The following is a 19,530-nucleotide window of genomic DNA, read 5'->3' as shown; positions in this document are numbered from 1 at the left end:
AGATGAGCATCGCCTGGGGCCCGTCCGACACTGACTCTTATGACCGCAAGCAAAAGAATGCTTGCGGTCACAAGAGTGATCAGTGCGACGGGAACCCGCGGCGGAGGACGGCTGGGGGCAGGGGATAGATTGTTGGGCGTGGGCCCCCCTCGACGCCGGCCCAGGTCGCAGCGGCGACCCCTGCGACCACATTGGCTACGCCACTGCCAGCATCAATCTCTTTCCTCTCACTAAGGTCAAAATCTGGAATATTTCTGGGAGGGTGTGAGAGTGCAAGCTGTATGACCGGCAAAAAAAGCACATGAAAACTAAAGGAATATTCAACTCTATGCAGTTGCTTAAATAATCAGATGATTCAAACTCTAAATCCTAGTGCTGCAAGGCAGAACAGCTAACCACTGAAACACTTTGCTACCCAGTTGCGGTTGTCATTATTACCAATTGCTGTTTACGAACAAGAACCACCTACTGAACCACCTACTACTTCTTTTTCGGCAAGATAACATTTGTGTCCTGTTCAAAATACAAACCAGGTAAAGCCATTCTAAGTCAAAGTTTTTCACAATAATGTATTGCATTCATCCTAAATCCAGCTTGCTAGAGGCTTGGGAGAACAAGACGTCTTTGATTTCCTAAAGAGTGATTTATATGTCCTCTTCACAACCAACCAGCCAATCATGGTGCAGCAGAGAATATCCTTGTGTTGCTAGGTGTGGTTTTGTAATGTCCTTATGAAAATCAGAAGCCCACAGCTGCTTTCCTCTGTTGAGTATTGTGAGACCGCTCTGCAGACTTTCTTGACCAGTAAGTTTCAACTTTGTTTTACTTTTCATGCTTCAATCCTTTTCTTACTTCTGTCTCCTCATATATGACTTGTAACTGAATAAGCTGAATACAGATAAACCTTGCAAAGCTTTCAGTGCATACTAAACACTTTCTATTAATCCGTGAATTGCAGTAACTTTATATTTTGTGTGGTCATAAAATATAGAAAAAATATTACATGTTGTTTCTATTATTATAACTTCTTTATGTACTTTAAATCACTATAAACTCCAGAGTGCTGTATGTATACAGAACATCCTTGTGCATGAAGCAAGTACAATAAACATTAGCTAAATAAATGAGAAACTGTTACTGGTCTCATTATTAAGCCCTGAATCTGAGACATAAAAACAGACAAGAGTTTTCTTTAATTGCTCCTACAAATGATAAAATATATGTAAATAATATGTAAAATCTGCAACCTTTTATGCCCCTCTTAGAAATGTTCTTCTGATTCCAATCCATAGCAGAGGCTATCCACCAGGAACTCTCATCTAAAAAATGTCAATTTTGCTGCGAATCCTGCGAGCAGGGGCAGTTGGCAGACATCCTAGACATCTCCATTTAAAGTCTAAATAAGTTGAAATAAGTTATATTATATACCAACAGGCCTGGATGCCATCTACCCATTAGTATCCCACTTCATTTAAGAAGTTTTTCAGCCAGAAGCACGATAAATTATATGTCATAGTCTTGCCCAATAGTGGCAGACCATGTCTTTATTTACCAGCTATTTGCTTTCTATGATCTATAGTACACCAATATGTATGTCTATTTTTAAACTATGTTAGTTTGTTCTCCTGATTGCCAGAATTAGAGATGAGCGAATTTACAGTAAGGGTAAATTCACACGGACGGATCCGCCGGGAGTCTCACGCACAAAATCCGCAGCTAATCCGCAATACACGTATTAATAATAATAAGAATAATACGTGTATTGCGGATTTCGTGCTTGAGACTCCCGGTGGATCCGCCCGTGTGAATTTACCCTAAGTTTGGGTTCACAAACTTACATCCTATGGCTGTATCCATGCTTTCATGGTAGCTCTAGGGCTGCATCCATCTTCTCCAGCCACCAGGAGTTAAATGCCAAGCATTTTAAGAACTGTAAATTTGCTCATCTCTAGCCAGAATTCATACAACATCTAAACAGAATACTCCATTAATCTTCAGCTGTGGTGTCATGGGTTAACCACATTATGTTGTGTGAAAAGCTTGCGGCTATCATGTCTGACAAAACTGATCAATTTAATAGGGTGTGGTCTCCTTGGATGTCTCCTTCCCACTTTAATAATATTTGTTATTATCTGTCTCCATCTGAAAGGTCTTGCTTTATTCTTTGCTTGATGTCTTTGACTGTAATTGAGAAGAGAACTATTAGCTTTATATTGGGCCTTCTAATTGTGTTGTTGAATTTTGATAAATGGTATATTACACCAATTTTTTTTTTATTAATTTAATTTTTAAAAATTTTCTTTGGCTAATCTAGCTTTATATTGGGCCTTCTAAATGTGCCGTTGAATTTTGCTAAATAGTATATTACACCCAATTGTTTTTATTAATATAATATTTGAAATTTTTTAGGATAACCTAATGACTATAATAAAGCGTATACTTTTGACACTAAAAGTATTAGGAGTGCAGTTTAGAAAATTGGCTTTGGCTCATATGTCTGTGGTTTCTCACCATGGAAACATGTTTGGAAAGTAATCTAAGCTATGAGTCATACATAACCTCCGGCCACATACTCTACTAGAGGAAAAAAGTTTTAAAGCTACATTTTCCATGCTTCTATGGCATTCTCCAAAACTTGGTACTCTGTCTGTACTTACTGAGTTAATATAAAAAAGCTGATGGATAACTGTGCATATATGCTATAAAAGTAAACATTAAAAAAAGACGTGTGTTTTCTCTTTAAACTGGTTTTTCAGGTTCTGGAAAACCTTTGTCAAGTCTGCTTTTAAAGGTTTGAAACTGAGCTTTCCGCATCATCTATTGCCAATCGAGTGATCTCATGTTATCTGCCTCCAGCTTCCTATTAGTGGTTTTATGTTTCACTGTAATACTTTTCTAATAATATGACGGATGGCCATTACACAGCACAACCTGGAAAGTGAATGTTTTTGTTGTTAGACCATAATTCATTTTATCCTTAAAAGTGCTAAAATAATTTACAATACAAATGGTTAATCACTAAATCCTAAAATACATGTCTCCATTTGCTGGTACAATAGAATATTAAGAATACTGCACATACTTATATTAAAAGGGTAGTTCAACAAAAATGTTTTTCTTTCAAATCAACTGGTTCTAGAAAGTTATATAGATTTGCAATTTTCTCTCAAGATTTCCATTACCTATTAGCTGCACAATCATGCATGCAATTTAATAGTCAGTAGACAGTGCTGTTATTTTATTAAGGTAGTAATTGGATGGCTAGGGATGAGCAAATTTATTGTAACAACCAAGCGATTCTCTAGTTTCAATGGCTGGCTTGACATCATTCTGCCTTTGAACTCATTGCCACCCCGGATGCTGGGAAAAGCTGGATCCAATCCTGAGGAAACTGGGATACGTTTCCCAGGACTGGATCTAGCTTTTCCAGGCACCTGGAGTGGGGTGGCAATGAGTTCAAAGGCAGCAGGCTGACAAGCCAACCGATGAGACTAGCGAAGCCTGTGGGAGGCTTATTACAAATAATATTTAATAGTAATGGCAAATCCTGAGGCCAGAACAACAATTGTAAATAATTACCTAACCCTTTAAATGCCTTCATATGAGACCACAAAGTCAGCAGTAATTCTTGTTAATTTTACTTTGCAGATAAACTCCATCTGCTGCTGTATCCGTATGGTACTACAGAGATTTAAACTGTTTCGGAGCTCCTAGCATAATAATGATACATGATGCCGGGAGTTCCGAAAATCTGTTCCATTCCATTGTACACCATCTATGTATACGGACTGAGCACAAAACATGGGAATAAGGCCTAAGCCCTCATAATTCCTTCAAGCCGATATTACTATAGTATAGTCTCTGTATTTAGTCTACTTTAACCGTTAGAGGACCGGGCCAATAAAAATTTTAGCGTTTTCGTTTTTCCCTCCTTGTGCTTAAAAGGCCATAGCACTTGCATTTTTTCACCTAGATACCCACATGAGCCCTTATTTTTTGCGCCACTAATTGTACTTCGCAATGACAGACTGAATTTTTTCATAAAGTACACTGCGAAACCAGAAAAAAATTCAATGTGTGGTGAAATTGAGAAATAAAACTAATTTCTTTTATTTATTTATATATATTTTTTTTTCATTTTCACGCCGTTCTCCCTGGGGTAAAACTGACTTGTTATATATGTTCCTCAAGTCGTTACGATTACAACGATATGTAACATGTATAATTTTTATTGTATCTGATGGCCTGTAAAAAATTCAAACCATTGTTTACAAATATATGTTCCTTAAAATCACTCTATTCCCAGGCTTATAGCGCTTTTATCCTTTGGTCTATGGGGCTGTGTCAGGTGTCATTTTTTGCGCCATGATGTGTTCTTTCTATCGCTACCTTGATTGCGCAAATGCGACTTTTTGATCGGTTTTTATTACAATTTTTCTGAATTTGATGGGACCAAAAATGCACAATTTTGCACTTAATAGTTTGGGCGATTACGCATGCAGCGATACCAAACATGTTTGTTTGTTTATTTATTTATTTATTTATTTTTATTTATAACATGGGAAAAGAGGTGTGATTCAAACTTTTATTAGGGGAGGGGGCTTTTTATTAATAACAACACTTTTATTTTAACTTTTATGCAAAAACAAATAAAGGGAATGAGCTAAAATTTAACCATTATTGGTATGCGATGTAAAAGGGTAAAGGTAACGGTACTGACGGTGACAGGACACACTGTGACATATTGGGATTGCTTTTCCCTTAACAGACAGTGACCTGCACTTTTCTTGTTTGGACAATAACAATATTACAAAGCAGTAGATTGAGCTGACTGCCATACTTACCCTCTCCTCGGCTGAGGACGACTGGGGACTAAGTGACAGTTCATACAGCTTCTACGACTGGCTTTGTTGCATTGTCATTCTTATTCCTAGAGAGGAGATATAGTGCTATATGCACATTGTACACATCTTATCATTTTTTAATTGCACTGTAAATACAGTTTACTTTTATATCGCATACCAATAAAGGTTAAATTTTATCTCATTCCCTTTGTTATTTGTTTTTGCATATATGAGAGCTTGGGATTACTCTTATTATTACATGGTCAGTATACCTAGCCTATACATATTATATATTATTTTTACTTTTACACTTATACTAGAAGCCCCTCTGGGGGACTTCTAGTATAAGTACTCTGATCTCTCATACAGATCTATGCTGCATAGATATGCAGCATAGATCGATGAGATAGGCACATTGATTGCTTCCGGCTGCTGCACCTGGAAGCAATCGAGTGCCGAGCTGGGATCAGCGCCATTACGGTGCTGACCCTGGACGGGGTAAGATGTGTGGATCGCACACAGCTGCATCTGATTACTTTATTAGCGGGCACGGCGATCAGACCGTGGCCGCTAATAGCCGCGGTCCTGGGCTACAAGCGGCACCAGGGACTGCTTTGAACACATGGAAGCGTCGCCTAGGGGTTAAAGCGACTATGTACCCACAAGCTGTCCCCCCCAAACCACTTGTACCTTCGGATAGCTGCTTTTAATCCAAGATCTGTTCTGGGGTCCGTTCGGCAGGTGATGCAGTAATTGTCCTAAAAAACTACTTTTAAACTTGCAGCCCTGTGTCTAACTCCCGTGGCCTAGAGCAGTGCTTCTCAAACTGTGAGGCGGGCCTCACCAGTGAGGCGCCCCCTAGGTGTTGGTGAGGCCCAGCTGGGGAGCCAGTTTTCACAAAAGCAACTATGATCTGCATAGTCCTCCAAAATCTCCATTTTAGCAACATTATTCATTTATTTAGTACTTTATTAGTATCTAGAGCTTGGGAGACAGGTAAAAGGTAGCCCTAGCATTATTTTCAGCTTTTAAATGGACTTTTACCACAGATAGTGAGGCCCAGGCATCCTCTTGGTCAGTCTGGTGAGGCTCAGGCATTGCCTTGGTCTGTTGGGTGAGGCTCCAGTAGAAAAAGTTTGAGAAGCGCTGGCCTAGAGTATCTGTGCCAGACCTTGCACCACCCCTCCGTCCCTCGCCCCCTACCCTTTTTATCATTAGAAATGCCACTGGCAGGATTTTTCCTATTCAGCACAGGTGCCTTAACGATCCAGCCCATGTGCAGTGTTCACACAGCTAATGAATAGGAGAATACCTGCCTGGGACATTCCTAATGATGAGGAGGGCAGAGAAGAGGGATGGAGAGGTTGTGCCAGCCTAATGCACAGACACTCTAGGCCACGCCAGTTTGACACAGGGCTGCCAGTTTAAAAGTTGTTTTTTAGGACAATAACTGCATCACCTGCCGAACGGACCCCAGGACAGATCTTGGATTAAAAGCAGCTATCTATAGGGACAAGTGGTTTGGGGTGGGCAGATTGTTGGTACAGAGTCACTTTAAGATTCTTTTACATTAACAGATCTTTGGCCGTCTGTGGCTGTAAAGGTGTGCTGATCAGTGGAACGGCACTAGTTTGCAGATTAATCTTTGGCCCCGCATCCCTGCATCCCTGTGGCCATTTAAATATATTGCTTTCAGCCACACGTCTCCTGTTTACACAAAATTACAAACATTTTTAGCACCACAGAAAAGATGGGATCAGCTGATGAGCAGGCATTTTTACATGGATTGCTAGGAATGTATGTTACCGATAGTCAGGCCTCTGTAATATTTTTACCATGTATTTAAAAATAAGCACTAATATTTATTTCATTCATTTCTGTTGCATATCTGCTATAGCACTGTATTATAGCATTTAGTGATATTGAAGGTGATAACCTATTGTAGCTTATAGCCAGTGTTTTTTTTACTGTACATAGAAGAATAGCTGTTCCACAACTGAAGAAAACAATCTATTTTACACCATCTCCCTAGAGCTGTTGCCCAAATATTTCAAAAGAGTTGATGGAAAGGCAGCCTTCTTTCACAATAATGGAGCTTTGCCAACTTTCCTAACACACTTTCTATAGTTCTATTAACTGTAGAAATCTATTTGTTTTAAAGTTTTCTTGTCTACAGAGGGTCACATATGGCCAACAAACATTTAATAACCCAGTTCTCTTTTCATACAAGTTGAACTTTTGTCTTCGAATATCCGTACCTTCATTTACACTCAGCCTGCCACAGATATTTTAGTAACAGGATGTGAGTCACTTTATGCAGCACAGCTATCATAGAAAACTGCAACATTTTACTTTATATGGGACTTCAGATTCAGTCCTTTAGTCCTAATGTATTACCAGGCTTGCTAACTTTATAAACCTATGTGAAATTCTATAGTGCATTTTCATGTTTATAAAGTTGCTAAAGTTCACATAACTGTGCATTTATTTAAAAAAAAAAAAACTACAGCACCAGGAACAGAAAGGCCAAAGACAGGAATGGAGAGCATTCTAAACAAGGAAGATATACTTTCATCATAAAGATAGGGAGAAGAAGCAGACGTTGCTGATCACTGTTTACTCTAAGCTGTGTTCTGGAAATTATAGGGTTAAACAATATTACACTTTGCTTGTTGACCTCTTTAGAATGTAATTTAAATTTTTCTTGATGTGCCTGGATTAGGCTCAATGCACACATTGCAGTGTTATGAATACTAGGGTCTCAAAATTAAAGACCAAAGCACTGCAAATATCCAAGATATAAGGCATCCCGGGTATTTACCAAACCCAGCTGTAGGGCAAGATGGACTTTGCTGCATGGGATCTACATTGCATCTATGGTCAGGTAACAGACTAATGGCCAAAACAAACCCAGAGGACCCAGGATGAACAAAGAACACATGCCTAGCCAAGGTCAAAACCAAGAGGGCAAAGATTAACTAATTCAGTCCAGAAGTCAGAGATAAGTCACTTTTAGGGTATATTCACACGGGCGGGCTCGCAGCGAGATTCTCGCTGCGAGCCCGGCAGGTCCTGTCAGTTCCCATAAACTACATACTTGCTGCGGTCTAAACGACCGCAGCGAGTATGTAATTATACCGCCCTTAACCCCTTCTACTCCCGCTGGCTCCCCCGCTGTAAGCAGCATACATTACCTGTCCTCGCTGCACGGTTCCGGCGTCCTGCTCTCCCGCCCGGCCAATCAGTGGCTGCGGCTGGGCAACACACTAATTGGCCAGACGGGAGAGCAGGACGCCGGACCCGTGCAGCGAGGACAGGTAATGTATGCTGCTTACAGCGGGGGAGCCGGCGGGAGTAGAAGGGGTTAAGGGCGGTATAATTACATACTCGCTGCAGTCGTTTAGACCGCAGCAAGTATGTAGTTTATGGGAACTGCCAGGACCTGCCGGGCTTGCAGCGAGAATCTCGCTGCGAGCCCGCCCGTGTGAATATACCCTTAGGAATCACCGGTACTGAGACCGGTACTAAAAAGTATTCTTTTATTCCAATCTTTCTATTTCCTGACTATAATTTAGTTTTATTTTACTTTTTGTATATTGTTATGGGGGTTACCATATTGCCTGGGCTGTTCTTAACTGCATTTAGTGACATGCTTTACAGCAAGACTCCAGGACATAGACAACAATAGACAGAGTCTATTCCCTTGAGATGAATGCGCAACAGTGAGTGTACTCTGTGACCTAGGAGGAGGTCATTCCACAGGGGGCTGCTATTTTCTCCTCTATTTATTGGTGTCACACGTCGCTGCAATGCTGTACAGATCACTTTACAGCAGCCTCCTCTTATCACTACAGATACAACAGGGAGTCTTAGCTAAGTTTTATCCCCAGTGATGAAAATGAAAACTGTAAGATCTCAGGATTTTATAATACAGTCATTTTCTGATTACACATTCCCCTTATGTTAGCGCTTAGACAAGCAGGACTAATTTGAGCTTTGATCCCTATGCAAATGAGGCCTGTTGTTTGATGTAGCCTGCCTGTCTCTACAGAGTTAATCTCCCTCATGTTGTAAACTTTGCTTCCATTGCACATGCAACCAGTTCCCTTGGCCAGGAAGTCCACAGGCCTCTATCACCATTAGTGCTGACTCTTTTATTAATGATCAGGCAGAGCAGATCAGTTTTAAGTCCAACTCCTCTCCATCCTCTCCCTGCAGTAATCTGAAATGGACAGTGCAGGGGAGAAACAAAATGTTACTTTTTGGAGCTGGAAGAGTTTTTTTTTCACCCCACTCACAGGCTACAAACGCTTAAAGGGAAGACGAAGATTTTGAGCAAGCTGTGACTGTTGGCTGTGCAGAGAAGCTGTCCAGAGTGGCAGGTTCCAAGCAGCAAGTTTGTACAAGGGTCCATAAACCTGTCTATAGGCTGCCTGTCTGTATCAATCTTGCAGGCAATGACCCTGAAGTACTGAAGTATTGCTGTATTATTTAACTCCTTAAGGATCAGGCCAATTGTCACTTTTGCGGTTTCATTTATTCCTCCTCGCCTTCTAAGACCCATAACACTTTTTTATTTTTCCACCTACAGGACCATGTGAGGGCTTGTTTTTTTCAGGAACAGGTGTACTTTGTAATGGCATCTTTCAATCTGCCATAAAATGAATAAAGGAACCCCCAAAATATAATTTATGGGGTGAATTTGGGTCAAAAAATGCGATTCCGCAAATTCTGGGGGGGTTCCATGTTTACGTAATGCAACTTACAGTAAAAATGGCATTTTTCCTTTATTCAATAGGTCAGTCTGGACACAGCGATATGCATGTTTACTAGGTTTTCTAACGTTATACTATTTTTATTAGCAGTAAGACTTTTTTTTTTGCAAATAGGTATATTTAAAATGACCCTATTGTGACTCTTATAGCGCTTTTATTTCTTCACCTACGGGGTCATATGGGGTGTCATTTTTTTGTGCCAGGATCTCTAATTTTTGTTTTTAGTAACATTTTTTTAGATCAGATGTACTTTTTATTAATTTTTTTTATACATAAAAAGTAATTTAAAAAAGCAATCCCTGCAATTTTTACCGCTTTTTGCTCACGCCGTTCACCAAGCAGGAACAATAATGTTTTATTTTAATAGATTGGACGATTAGGCACGCTACAGTATATTATATGTTAATTAACTTATTTTTATGTCTTTTAGGTATAAAATGGGAAGGGGGTGGGATTTTCACTTTAATTGGGGGAGGGGATTTGGGACCTTTTTTTAAAACTGTTATTTATTTTTTTATTTACACTTTTATAGTCCCATTAGGGGACTTTTACTTACATACATTAGATTGAATACACTGATCACTGCTATGCAATAGCAAAGCAGGGATCAGTGTTATCTGTGATCTTTTGATAGAGCCTGCTTGTGACCTGTGGCAGACTTTACCAGAAGATCGGACTGTACAGAGGTAAGGAGTATACCTCCGGCAGTCAGGCAGTGCGATCGGGACCGCCATAGATACGCGGTCGCCTGCCATTTAGGTTGAGGGCCTAGCTGCAGATAGCAGCCGGTCCTCACCGGCTATGGAGTGAGTTCAGCTCGTGAGCCCGCTCCATAACCCGGGACTGTAGCAGGGCGTACATTTACGCCCTCCTGCCTTAAGGCCCAGGCAGGCGGGGACATAAATGTACTCCTGCTGTCCTTAAGGGGTTAAAGGATCACATTATAAAATGATGTATCTACTGAGCATTGGCAACAATCATACACTATATACCTTAGCACTCAGTGACCCACTGTGTAGAAGGGGAATTAAGTTGCTATGGTTTCTAAACCCTTTCACCTTTTAACAATACCACCCACAGTTGATCATAAGAGATGAAGGAGGGAAGTCATTTCATGAACTGCCTTGTTATAATGATGGTATCCTATTACAGTACCATGCTGGAATTCAGTGAGCTCTTTAGAATGGCCTATGTGTCTATACATCTGTGGCAACAGGATGTAATAAAACACCTGAAGTGGGGCCTGATACATTTGTCCGTATAGTTTATATTGCCTGTCAAAATGTGAGTTGGACCTCACCAGTGAGGCGCTCCATAGTGGCTGGTGAGGCACTCTTCACAAACGTGACTATGATCGGCAAAGTACTTTCCCATTGACTTAAAGAAGCAGTTCACAAATATTTTTTATCTGGTCACCCACCCACCCCCCACAGTTTTTCATTGATCAGTGTCACGTGGCGCGCCTTTGTTCCGGTCCTGCATTGCCATTCAAATCCAGCACGCGCTCACATCACCCGCTCCTGGGACCCCTCTTCTGTTTCCTGTAATTGAAAGCTGGAAGTCACGCTTTTCAATGCATATTGGGCCGATTATCGGTCATTGCTGCCGATAAACGCTTCATGTAATAAAAGGCAACAATCCTTTAACATCTTTCAACATACTGTACTATAAGACAAAAGACAATGATAGCAACGATCTGCGGCCATTGCTCCATGTTATAGAAGTGGCGGCAGCAGACCACCACTATCTCTTATGCGCTGCCCGGACAATCTAAAAGTCACCCGGGAAGCCCCCCTGCAGCTCTCCACGCCCCTCCCCTGCACTTACCCACTCACTGTCGACGTGTGTAATAGTGTCGGCAACAAAGCGGGGAAGGAGGAGCAAGTGAACGCTGATCTGACAGGGCGGCGCTTGCTTGCACCCTCCAATCACCCAGTGTAGGGGCTTTATTTTGTACTTGTTTTGTTATTATACAGCATTTAGGGAACGAAAAAACAAAACAAAAAAAACCCTAACATTATTTTCAGTTTTTACATGAACTCTTACCTTAGATGGTAAAGCTCAGGCCTCCCCTTAATCTGTCTGGTCAGGCCTGGCTTTGCTTGATCTGTTGGGTGGGGCTCCAGGAGAAGAACCATTGTTTATTTAGACATGAAGATCATATTATCTCTCCATAAAGACCACATACTGTATTTCAAAAATCCCCTCATCTAATCCAGGTGCTCAGCAAATCTACACAGTGACATGACATCTGTCTCCTTCTGTGATTATTCAAACACAGAGAACATATTAAGATGACACAGAACATCAGGCTAGTTGCCAACCAGTTCTTCTGCATTCATCAATGTAACGCTGAAAGATTCGTACATAGGTATCTTATAGCAAAGACATTCTTGATAGTTTCTCACAGCTGCAGTTTAAGTTAACAGCAAATTTCTTCATGCATTTGAGCTTTTGCCTAAGCATGCCCCCGGGGGTGTCTGTACAACATTCCCTCCCATGTTTAACAAGATTAATCTCTTGATCATCAGACCAACAGTTTTTACAACATAACAGGTAAATTGTCTGTGTTTTAGGTTGACAGGTTGTATATTGCACCATATACACCAATTATGCTAAATACTGAACAGTTAAAGGGATTATACAGTGCTACAAAAACAAAATGATTCTTGTCTCCAGTTCAAGTGTGGTTTGAATTTAAAGTGACCCTGTACCAACAATCTGCCCCCCCCCCCAGCAAAACCACTTGTACCTTCGGATAGCTGCTTTTAATCCAAGATCTGTCCTGTGGACCGTTCGGCAAGTAATGCAATTATTGTCCTAAAAAAACAACTTTTAAACTTGCAGTCCTGTGTCCAACTGCCGTGTCCTAGAGTACCTGTGCCCTAACCTTGCACCACCCCTCCATCCCTCCTCCCCACCCTCTTTATCATTAGGAATGCCACTAGCAGGATTTTTTTTGTTCCTCTGCAGTGAACACAGCACAGGAGCCTTAACGATCCAGCTTATGTGCAGTATTCACACAGCTGATGAATAGTAGAATTCCTAATGATGAAAAGGGCGGGGAGGAGGGACAGAGAGGTTGTGCCAGCCTAGTGCACAGACACTCTAGGCCACGCCTGTTTGACACAGGGCTGCAAGTTTAAAAGTTGTTTTTTTAGGACAATAACTGCATCACCTGTCGAACGGACCCCAGGATAGATCTTGGATAAAAAACAGCTATCTGAAGGTACAAGTGGTTTGGGGTGGGAAGATTGTGGGTACAGAATCACTTTAAGCCCCATTCACTTCAATAGAACAAAGTTGCTAAACCTACCCCCAAACTGCAGACTAGAACAATGCTGTCTCTGGAAGAAAGTGTCCCTGTGCCTGTAGCGCTGGATAACCCCTTTAAAAACTCTCTAAGCCACACCCCTAAGTGTAACCCTAGCTAAATAAATATAAAATATTTATTATTAAAACAACTTTGTCATTTATTAAAAATACCTTTTTTTTTGTGGTCTATGTACGTTTTCTGCTCTACATATGATTTTATAGGTCTTTGCCCATTAACTTTTTATGGTAATTAAAATTTTTTAATTTAATTAAAAAACTAAATGTTAATGTGTCTTTTAAATTATGCCTCTAATGTTATAATTGAAAACCCTTAATAAAATATTTAAAAAAAAAACTGGGAAAAGGGTCACATTAAAAAACTGCTTGAATGAAGCAGATAATTGTAAAGAGTAATGCAAAAGAATAAATGTAAAAAAAAAATTGTAACACCCCCCCCCCCAACCAAACAGAATGTTAAGGGTGCATTTAGCATATCGTCAGTTATAGTCAGGGTCAAACTGGGTTACCTAGGGCCTACCAGTAGAGTCCACCAATGAGGACCAGTTAGAAAAAACTTGCTGACCCAATGCCGTCCTGGATTCCACTGTGTCTGTGTCCACAACTCCCTTATGACTAACTAGTTTTTAGTAGAGCTACAACTCAGAATTCTCTACACTTCTGGAGTTCTCAGGAGCTGCTGGAAGTTGTAGTTTCTGAGAGGACAACCCTTTAATAAATTGAACATAAGAAGTGAAGGGCTCCTTCTGGCTGCAATCTTTGGCTGGGTTCACACTACGTATATTTCAGTCAGTATTGTGGTCCTCATATTGCAACCAAAACCAGGAGTGGATTAAAAACACAGAAAGGATCTGTTCACACAATGGTGAAATTGAGTGGATGGCCGCCATATAACATAACGGCCATTATTTCAATATAACAGCCATTGTTTCAAAATAACAGCAAATATTTGCCATTAAATGGCGGCCATCCACTCAATTTCAACATTGTGTGAACAGATCCTTTCTGTGTTTTTAATCCACTCCTGGTTTTGGTTGCAATATGAGGACCACAATACTGACTGAAATATATGTAGTGTGAACATAGCTTTTTAGTGCAACTATAAGTGCTAAAGGCCCATCAATAGATATACAGAGCTATCAGTTATTAAAGGAGTTGTCTGTTCATCTGTACTTTAAATCCCAGCATATCCTGAGGGTTGTAGGCTTTCACTAAATGCTAGGAGTTGTAGTGTTTGCATCAGCTGTTATAGTTGGAGGGTCATAGGTGCATTGTACAGTCATGGCCAAAAGTTTTGAGAATTATACAAATATTAATTTTTAAAAAGTCTACTGCTTCAGTTTTTAAAATGGCAATTTGCATATACCCCAGAATGTTATAAAGAGTGATCAGCTTAACAGCAATTACTTGCAAGGTTAATATTTGCCTAGAAAATGAACTTTATCCCCCAAAACACATTTCAACACCATTGCAGCCCTGCCTTAAAAGGACCAGCTAACATTGTTTCAGTGATTGCTCCATTAACACAGGTGTGGGTGTTGATGAGGACAGGGATAGAGATCAATCTGTCATGATTAAGTAAGAATGACACCACTGGACACTTTAAAAGGAGGCTGGTGCTTGGCATCATTGTTTCTCTTCTGTTAACCACGGTTATCTCTAAAGAAACACATGCAGTCATCATTGCACTGCACACAAATGGCCTAACAGGGAGGAGTATTTAGAAAGATTGCACCTCAGTCAACAATCTATCGCATCATCAAGAACTTCAAGGAGAGAGATTCCATTGTTGCCAAAAAGGCTCCAGGGCACCCAAGAAAGACCAGCAAGTGCCAAGACCGTCTCTTAAAAGTGTTTCAGCTGCAGGATTGGGCTACCAGCAGTGCAGAGCTTGCTCAGGAAGGGCAGCAGGCAGGTGTGAGTGCATCTACACGCACTGTGAGGTGGAGACTCTTGGAGCAAGGCCTGGTCTCAAGGAGGACAGCAAAGAAGCCACTTCTCTCCAGAAAAAAACATCAGGGACAGACTGATATTCTGCAAAAGGTACAGTGAGTGGACTGCTGAGGACTGGGGTAAAGTAATTTTCTCTGATGAATCCCCTTTCCGATTGTTTGGGACATCTGGAAAAGAGCTTATTCGGAGAAGACGAGGTGAGCGCTACCACCAGTCTTGTCTCATGCCAACTGTACAGCATCCTGAAATCATTCATGTGTGGGGTTGCTTCTCAGACAAGGGAATCAGCTCTCTCACAGTCTTGCCTAAAACACAGCCATGAATAAAGAATGGTACCAGAATGTCCTCCAAGAGCAACTTCTCCCAACCGTCCAAGAGCAGTTTGGCGATCAACAATGCCTTTTCCAGCATGAAGGAGCACCTTGCCATAAAGGAAAGATGATAACTAAATGGCTCAGGGAAGAAAACAGAGATTTTGGGTCCATGGCCTGGAAACTCCCCAGATCTTAATCCCTTTAAGAACTTGTGGTCAATCATCAAGAGACGGGTGAACAAACAAAAACTAACAAATTCTGACAAAATGCAAGCATTGATTGTGCAAGAATGGACTGCTATCAGTCAGGAATTGGTCCAGAAGTTGATTGAGAGCATGCCAAGGAGAATTGCAGAGGTCCTGAAGAGGAAGGGTCAACACTGCAAATATTGACTTGCTGCATTAACTCATTCTGTCAATATAAGCTTTTGTTACTAATAATATGATTGCAATTATATTTCTGTATGTGATGAAAACATCTGACAAACACACAAAAACCAGAGGGCAGCAGATCATGTGAAAATATAATATTTGTGTCATTCTCAAAACTTTTGGCCCTGACTGTACACTGAATGCTTTGTGGAAGACCAGAATACTTATGGTGCGTTTACACAGAGAGATTTATCTGACAGATTTTGAAAGCCAAAGCCAGGAATGGATTTGAAAAGATGAGAAATCTCAGTCTTTCCTTTATGACATGTTCCCTGTTTATAATCTGTTCCTGGCTTTGGCTTCAAAAATCTCTCAGTGTAAATGCACCATCAGTTTTGTGGAGGCTTACTGTGTGGAAGTGGCTCCAGAAGATCACTAATATGTTCTTTTTGTTGGTTTGTTTTTTGCAAATAAGAGGCACCTCTGTGGCCCCATGTAGTAGTTATAACCCTCTATTTTCATATAGTAGTTAGACCCCCTCTGTGCCCCTATATAGTTATTAGGCCCCCTCTGTGCATTCATCTAGCAGTTAGGCTCTCACTGTGTATTAGGCCTCTCTGAAAGTAGCCCCCCCCCTCAGTAGATAATATCCCCAATGTAACTACTACCATGGTAGGAAGGCCTAGCTGTTGTAGGTAATCCCCCCCAGTAGAAAGCCCCCCAGTATATTGTTTCCCCATATAGATATTCCCCTGTAGGTAATCCACTCTGGTAGTTAGCCACCTCTAATAGGTAGTTTCCTCTATTTAGACATACCCCTATGGTAGTTAGTTCTATCACTAATGCTATTTTTTCTTTTGAGCTGAAATAAACCACTGAATTTACTTTATATCAGAGTGCCGTTACCCATTTTTTTTTATTTCTATTTCTATCACTAGATAGATTGTTGCAATGATTTATCTTTTTTTTTCCAGAAACAAATCTTCACCATGTCTTTTTTAAGTGAATTCCTAAGACAGGCCTATTTCTTAGATAACAATTCTGAACTTACCCAAGTAAGTATTTAATGCTATTTATATAAGCTTGTTTTGTAAATTCTTGCATTTCCGAAGTGTCATAAAGATTAATAGCTATGGGTGACCTGCTATCACTATTTTTTATAGGGCTCTATGTTGGTCCTATAATTGATAATTCTTACTTTTCAGCAGCAGGCTTCTGGTGGTCTTAGGGGCCCTCCAACATATGATCCTTCGGCAGATGCTTCAGCCTTAGAGACGGCCATCAAAACTAAAGGTATTATTTAAGGGAATAAACAGCTTTCAATCTAGTTTTTTTAAATAATTTGTATAATTAGTTTTTTTGTGTGAAAAAAGTAATTATTTACTTTTATAGTATTAAGAAACTATTATACTTTATTGATACATTAAACTTGTTCAAAATAAAAACAGTTGCTTTTCACCGTGCTTATCCTCTTAACATTCAGAAACATTGTAAGTTATAATACTTAGAATGCACCCCCTTTCTTTACCTAAAGGTTCTTGCAAGTATGGGCTGATAACAGACTATGGGAGCAGGGGCGTAGCTAGGATTCATGGGGCCCCATGGCAAAAAACTTTATATTCGGTGATGTGGCAAAAAAAAAAAAATCTCTTGTGGCCAGAGGCAGAATCCTGCGTGCAGCCACAACAGTGACTGGTAGAGCAGAAAGCCAATGTCGGCTTGTTCTGTCCATCCACTGTATTTACCTATAACAGCCTATTAGGAGCCTCATGGTTATATACATAGGTGCAGGAGCAGACTACCTTTTGCTTAACCTTTTATTTACTGCAGTGTGTAAGTGACCCAGTGTTCTCTTACATGCTGCAACACAAACAAAGGGTTAATACAGAAGACAGTTAGCTCTCTCTCCTTCACTACTCCTGCACTGATAACCCCTGACCTCTGCAGGAGCTTAGAGAACAAAGGTCAGAGGTTATCAGGGCAGTAAGGCAGAGAGCTAATTGTTAACCTTTTTTTGTGTTGCAGAATGTAAGAGAACATTGGGTCACTTACACACTGCAGTAAATAAAGGGTTAAGAAAAAGGACACAGGAGGCTCTTATCTTCCCTGGGCCCCCTCCCTCCACGGGCCCCATAGCAACCGCCTTCCCTGCCTCTATGGTAGCTATGCCACTGTATGGGAGATATATTACAGATCTCTAGAATTTGGTACAAAACTTACTGACATGTTGTTTACCAATGTGGTTCATAAAATGTATTGTTTTCATCTTTGGATTATTCTTTTGATAGGTGTTGATGAAGCAACAATAACTAATATTTTAACCAAAAGAAATAATGCACAGCGACAGTCCATTAAGGCGGCATACCAGAGCTCTACTGGAAAGGTAAGTACAGTGAATCCTCCTAAATGAATGCTTTTATATTACCCTCTTCTTTGAAAGGACAACTACTCTAAAACACCATCTTACACTACAATGTACAGATGTAGCAGAGTAAACAGATAAAATCATAGCACATTAACTAGAAGTGTTAACGCTGTTACATCTCTATTTCTGTAGACTCACAGTGTCTCAAAGAAATACTTGCAGAGTTTCTTATGGGGAATGCAACTATTACTATAACAGGCAGGAAAGTTGGCAAGAAAAAGCTGGATGAAAACACACTTATTTCATGGCAGCCAAATAATCATTCAAATATCTTTAAATGACATATCATATGTAATTATGGACTTTTAGGAAAAGGTTAAGCATAAACTTCCATTGCTCACATATTTGTTTTATATAGATATGATTTTTGTACAGCTATGTTCCCACTATGGGATATTATTGGGAAAAGGCAGCCGTTTATTGATAATGACAGGCGCAAATCATAATCATTATTTGCGGCTGTAATTATAGCCGATAATACCTGTAAACGAGAAGCTATCTGCAAGATCGTTGCTCGTTTACTGGGCCTATTACACGGCCCGATAATCGTTTGACAAGAGCTGCAAGGACATCGTTACCGATGTCCTTGCAGCCCTTGCTAAACTGGCATACATTACCCATCCACGTTCCAGGGCTGCTCCTACCGTCCGCTTCACCCCAGGTCCCGTGCGCGCTCTAGCTTCACAGCGGCCTGTCAGCTGGTAGGCCGCTCAGCCAATCACAGGCCGGGACCGCCGCGGCCTGTGATTGGCTGAGCGGCTTATCAGCTGACAGGCCTCTGTGAAGCTAGAGCGCGCACGGGACCCCGGGAGAAGCGGACGGCAGGAGCAGCCCTGGAACGTGGATGGGTAATGTATATCGTTAATCGCGGTGCGCGGTCGGCGCCCGACGAAAATAGGGTCTAACCTATATCAACGATCAGCCGATGATCGTTGTCATCGGCTGATCGTTGCATTTATTACACGGAGCGATAATCGGCAGAATCGGGCCAATTCGGCCGATTATCTTTACGTGTAATAGTACCCTTAGGGTGCCTTCACACGTACCATATCGCTGCTTATTTCTCGCACAAAACTCGCAGGAAAGTAGCTGCATTTTTTTGTGATGTTGAGCTCGCCTGATTGCGGAAACAGAGTCGCTTGAAGTACCAGTGCAGACGTCTGCTGCAGCCGTTTTTACTTAATTAAAATCTTAACTCTATTCTACTCCATTGGCGGGAGATGGAGCTGTAGGTCCAGTTCCTGTAATGCCCATCTGATCCTGGTCATAACTAAGTTGCAGATACAGCCTTCCAGAGACTTGTTTGAATTATACCCCTATTTGAATCTCAAAGCTCTGTTACTACAGTGCTCCTGAGTTTCCAACAGCTTCACCACTCTCAGCATGATTTTATACATCCTGCCAGGCAGAGAAACACTCCATTACAGGGCTTCCCCATCCATAGGGCCCGTAAAATACGGGAAGGGGAAATAAGCCCTGAGGGTCCATTCACACAGTATCTGCATCAGATTGATG

The 19,530-nt window shown here is 40.9% G+C and overlaps 1 protein-coding gene across 2 annotated transcripts in view; it reads left to right on the top strand.

The window, feature by feature from the left end:
- The first annotated feature begins 697 nt into the window (after nucleotides 1–697).
- The window catches only part of LOC138785662 (annexin A1-like), a 37,811-nt gene continuing 18,978 nt past the window's right edge, over nucleotides 698–19,530 (top strand). Inside the window, exons 1-4 of one of the 2 annotated variants that reach the window (XM_069961846.1) lie at nucleotides 698–804; nucleotides 16,565–16,645; nucleotides 16,799–16,883; nucleotides 17,879–17,973. In XM_069961846.1, the coding sequence (XP_069817947.1) occupies nucleotides 16,580–16,645; nucleotides 16,799–16,883; nucleotides 17,879–17,973 (246 nt within the window). In that variant the 5' untranslated portion in view covers nucleotides 698–804; nucleotides 16,565–16,579. Of the gene's footprint in view, nucleotides 805–16,564; nucleotides 16,646–16,795; nucleotides 16,884–17,878; nucleotides 17,974–19,530 lie in introns of both variants that reach the window. The other variant, XM_069961845.1, reaches the window with a different exon arrangement.

The sequence above is a fragment of the Dendropsophus ebraccatus genome, chromosome 3 (assembly GCF_027789765.1).
Source record: "Dendropsophus ebraccatus isolate aDenEbr1 chromosome 3, aDenEbr1.pat, whole genome shotgun sequence".
NCBI lineage: Eukaryota > Metazoa > Chordata > Amphibia > Anura > Hylidae > Dendropsophus > Dendropsophus ebraccatus.
Note: the sequence above shows the minus strand (reverse complement) of the source record. Positions and strands in the feature narration are given on the sequence as shown.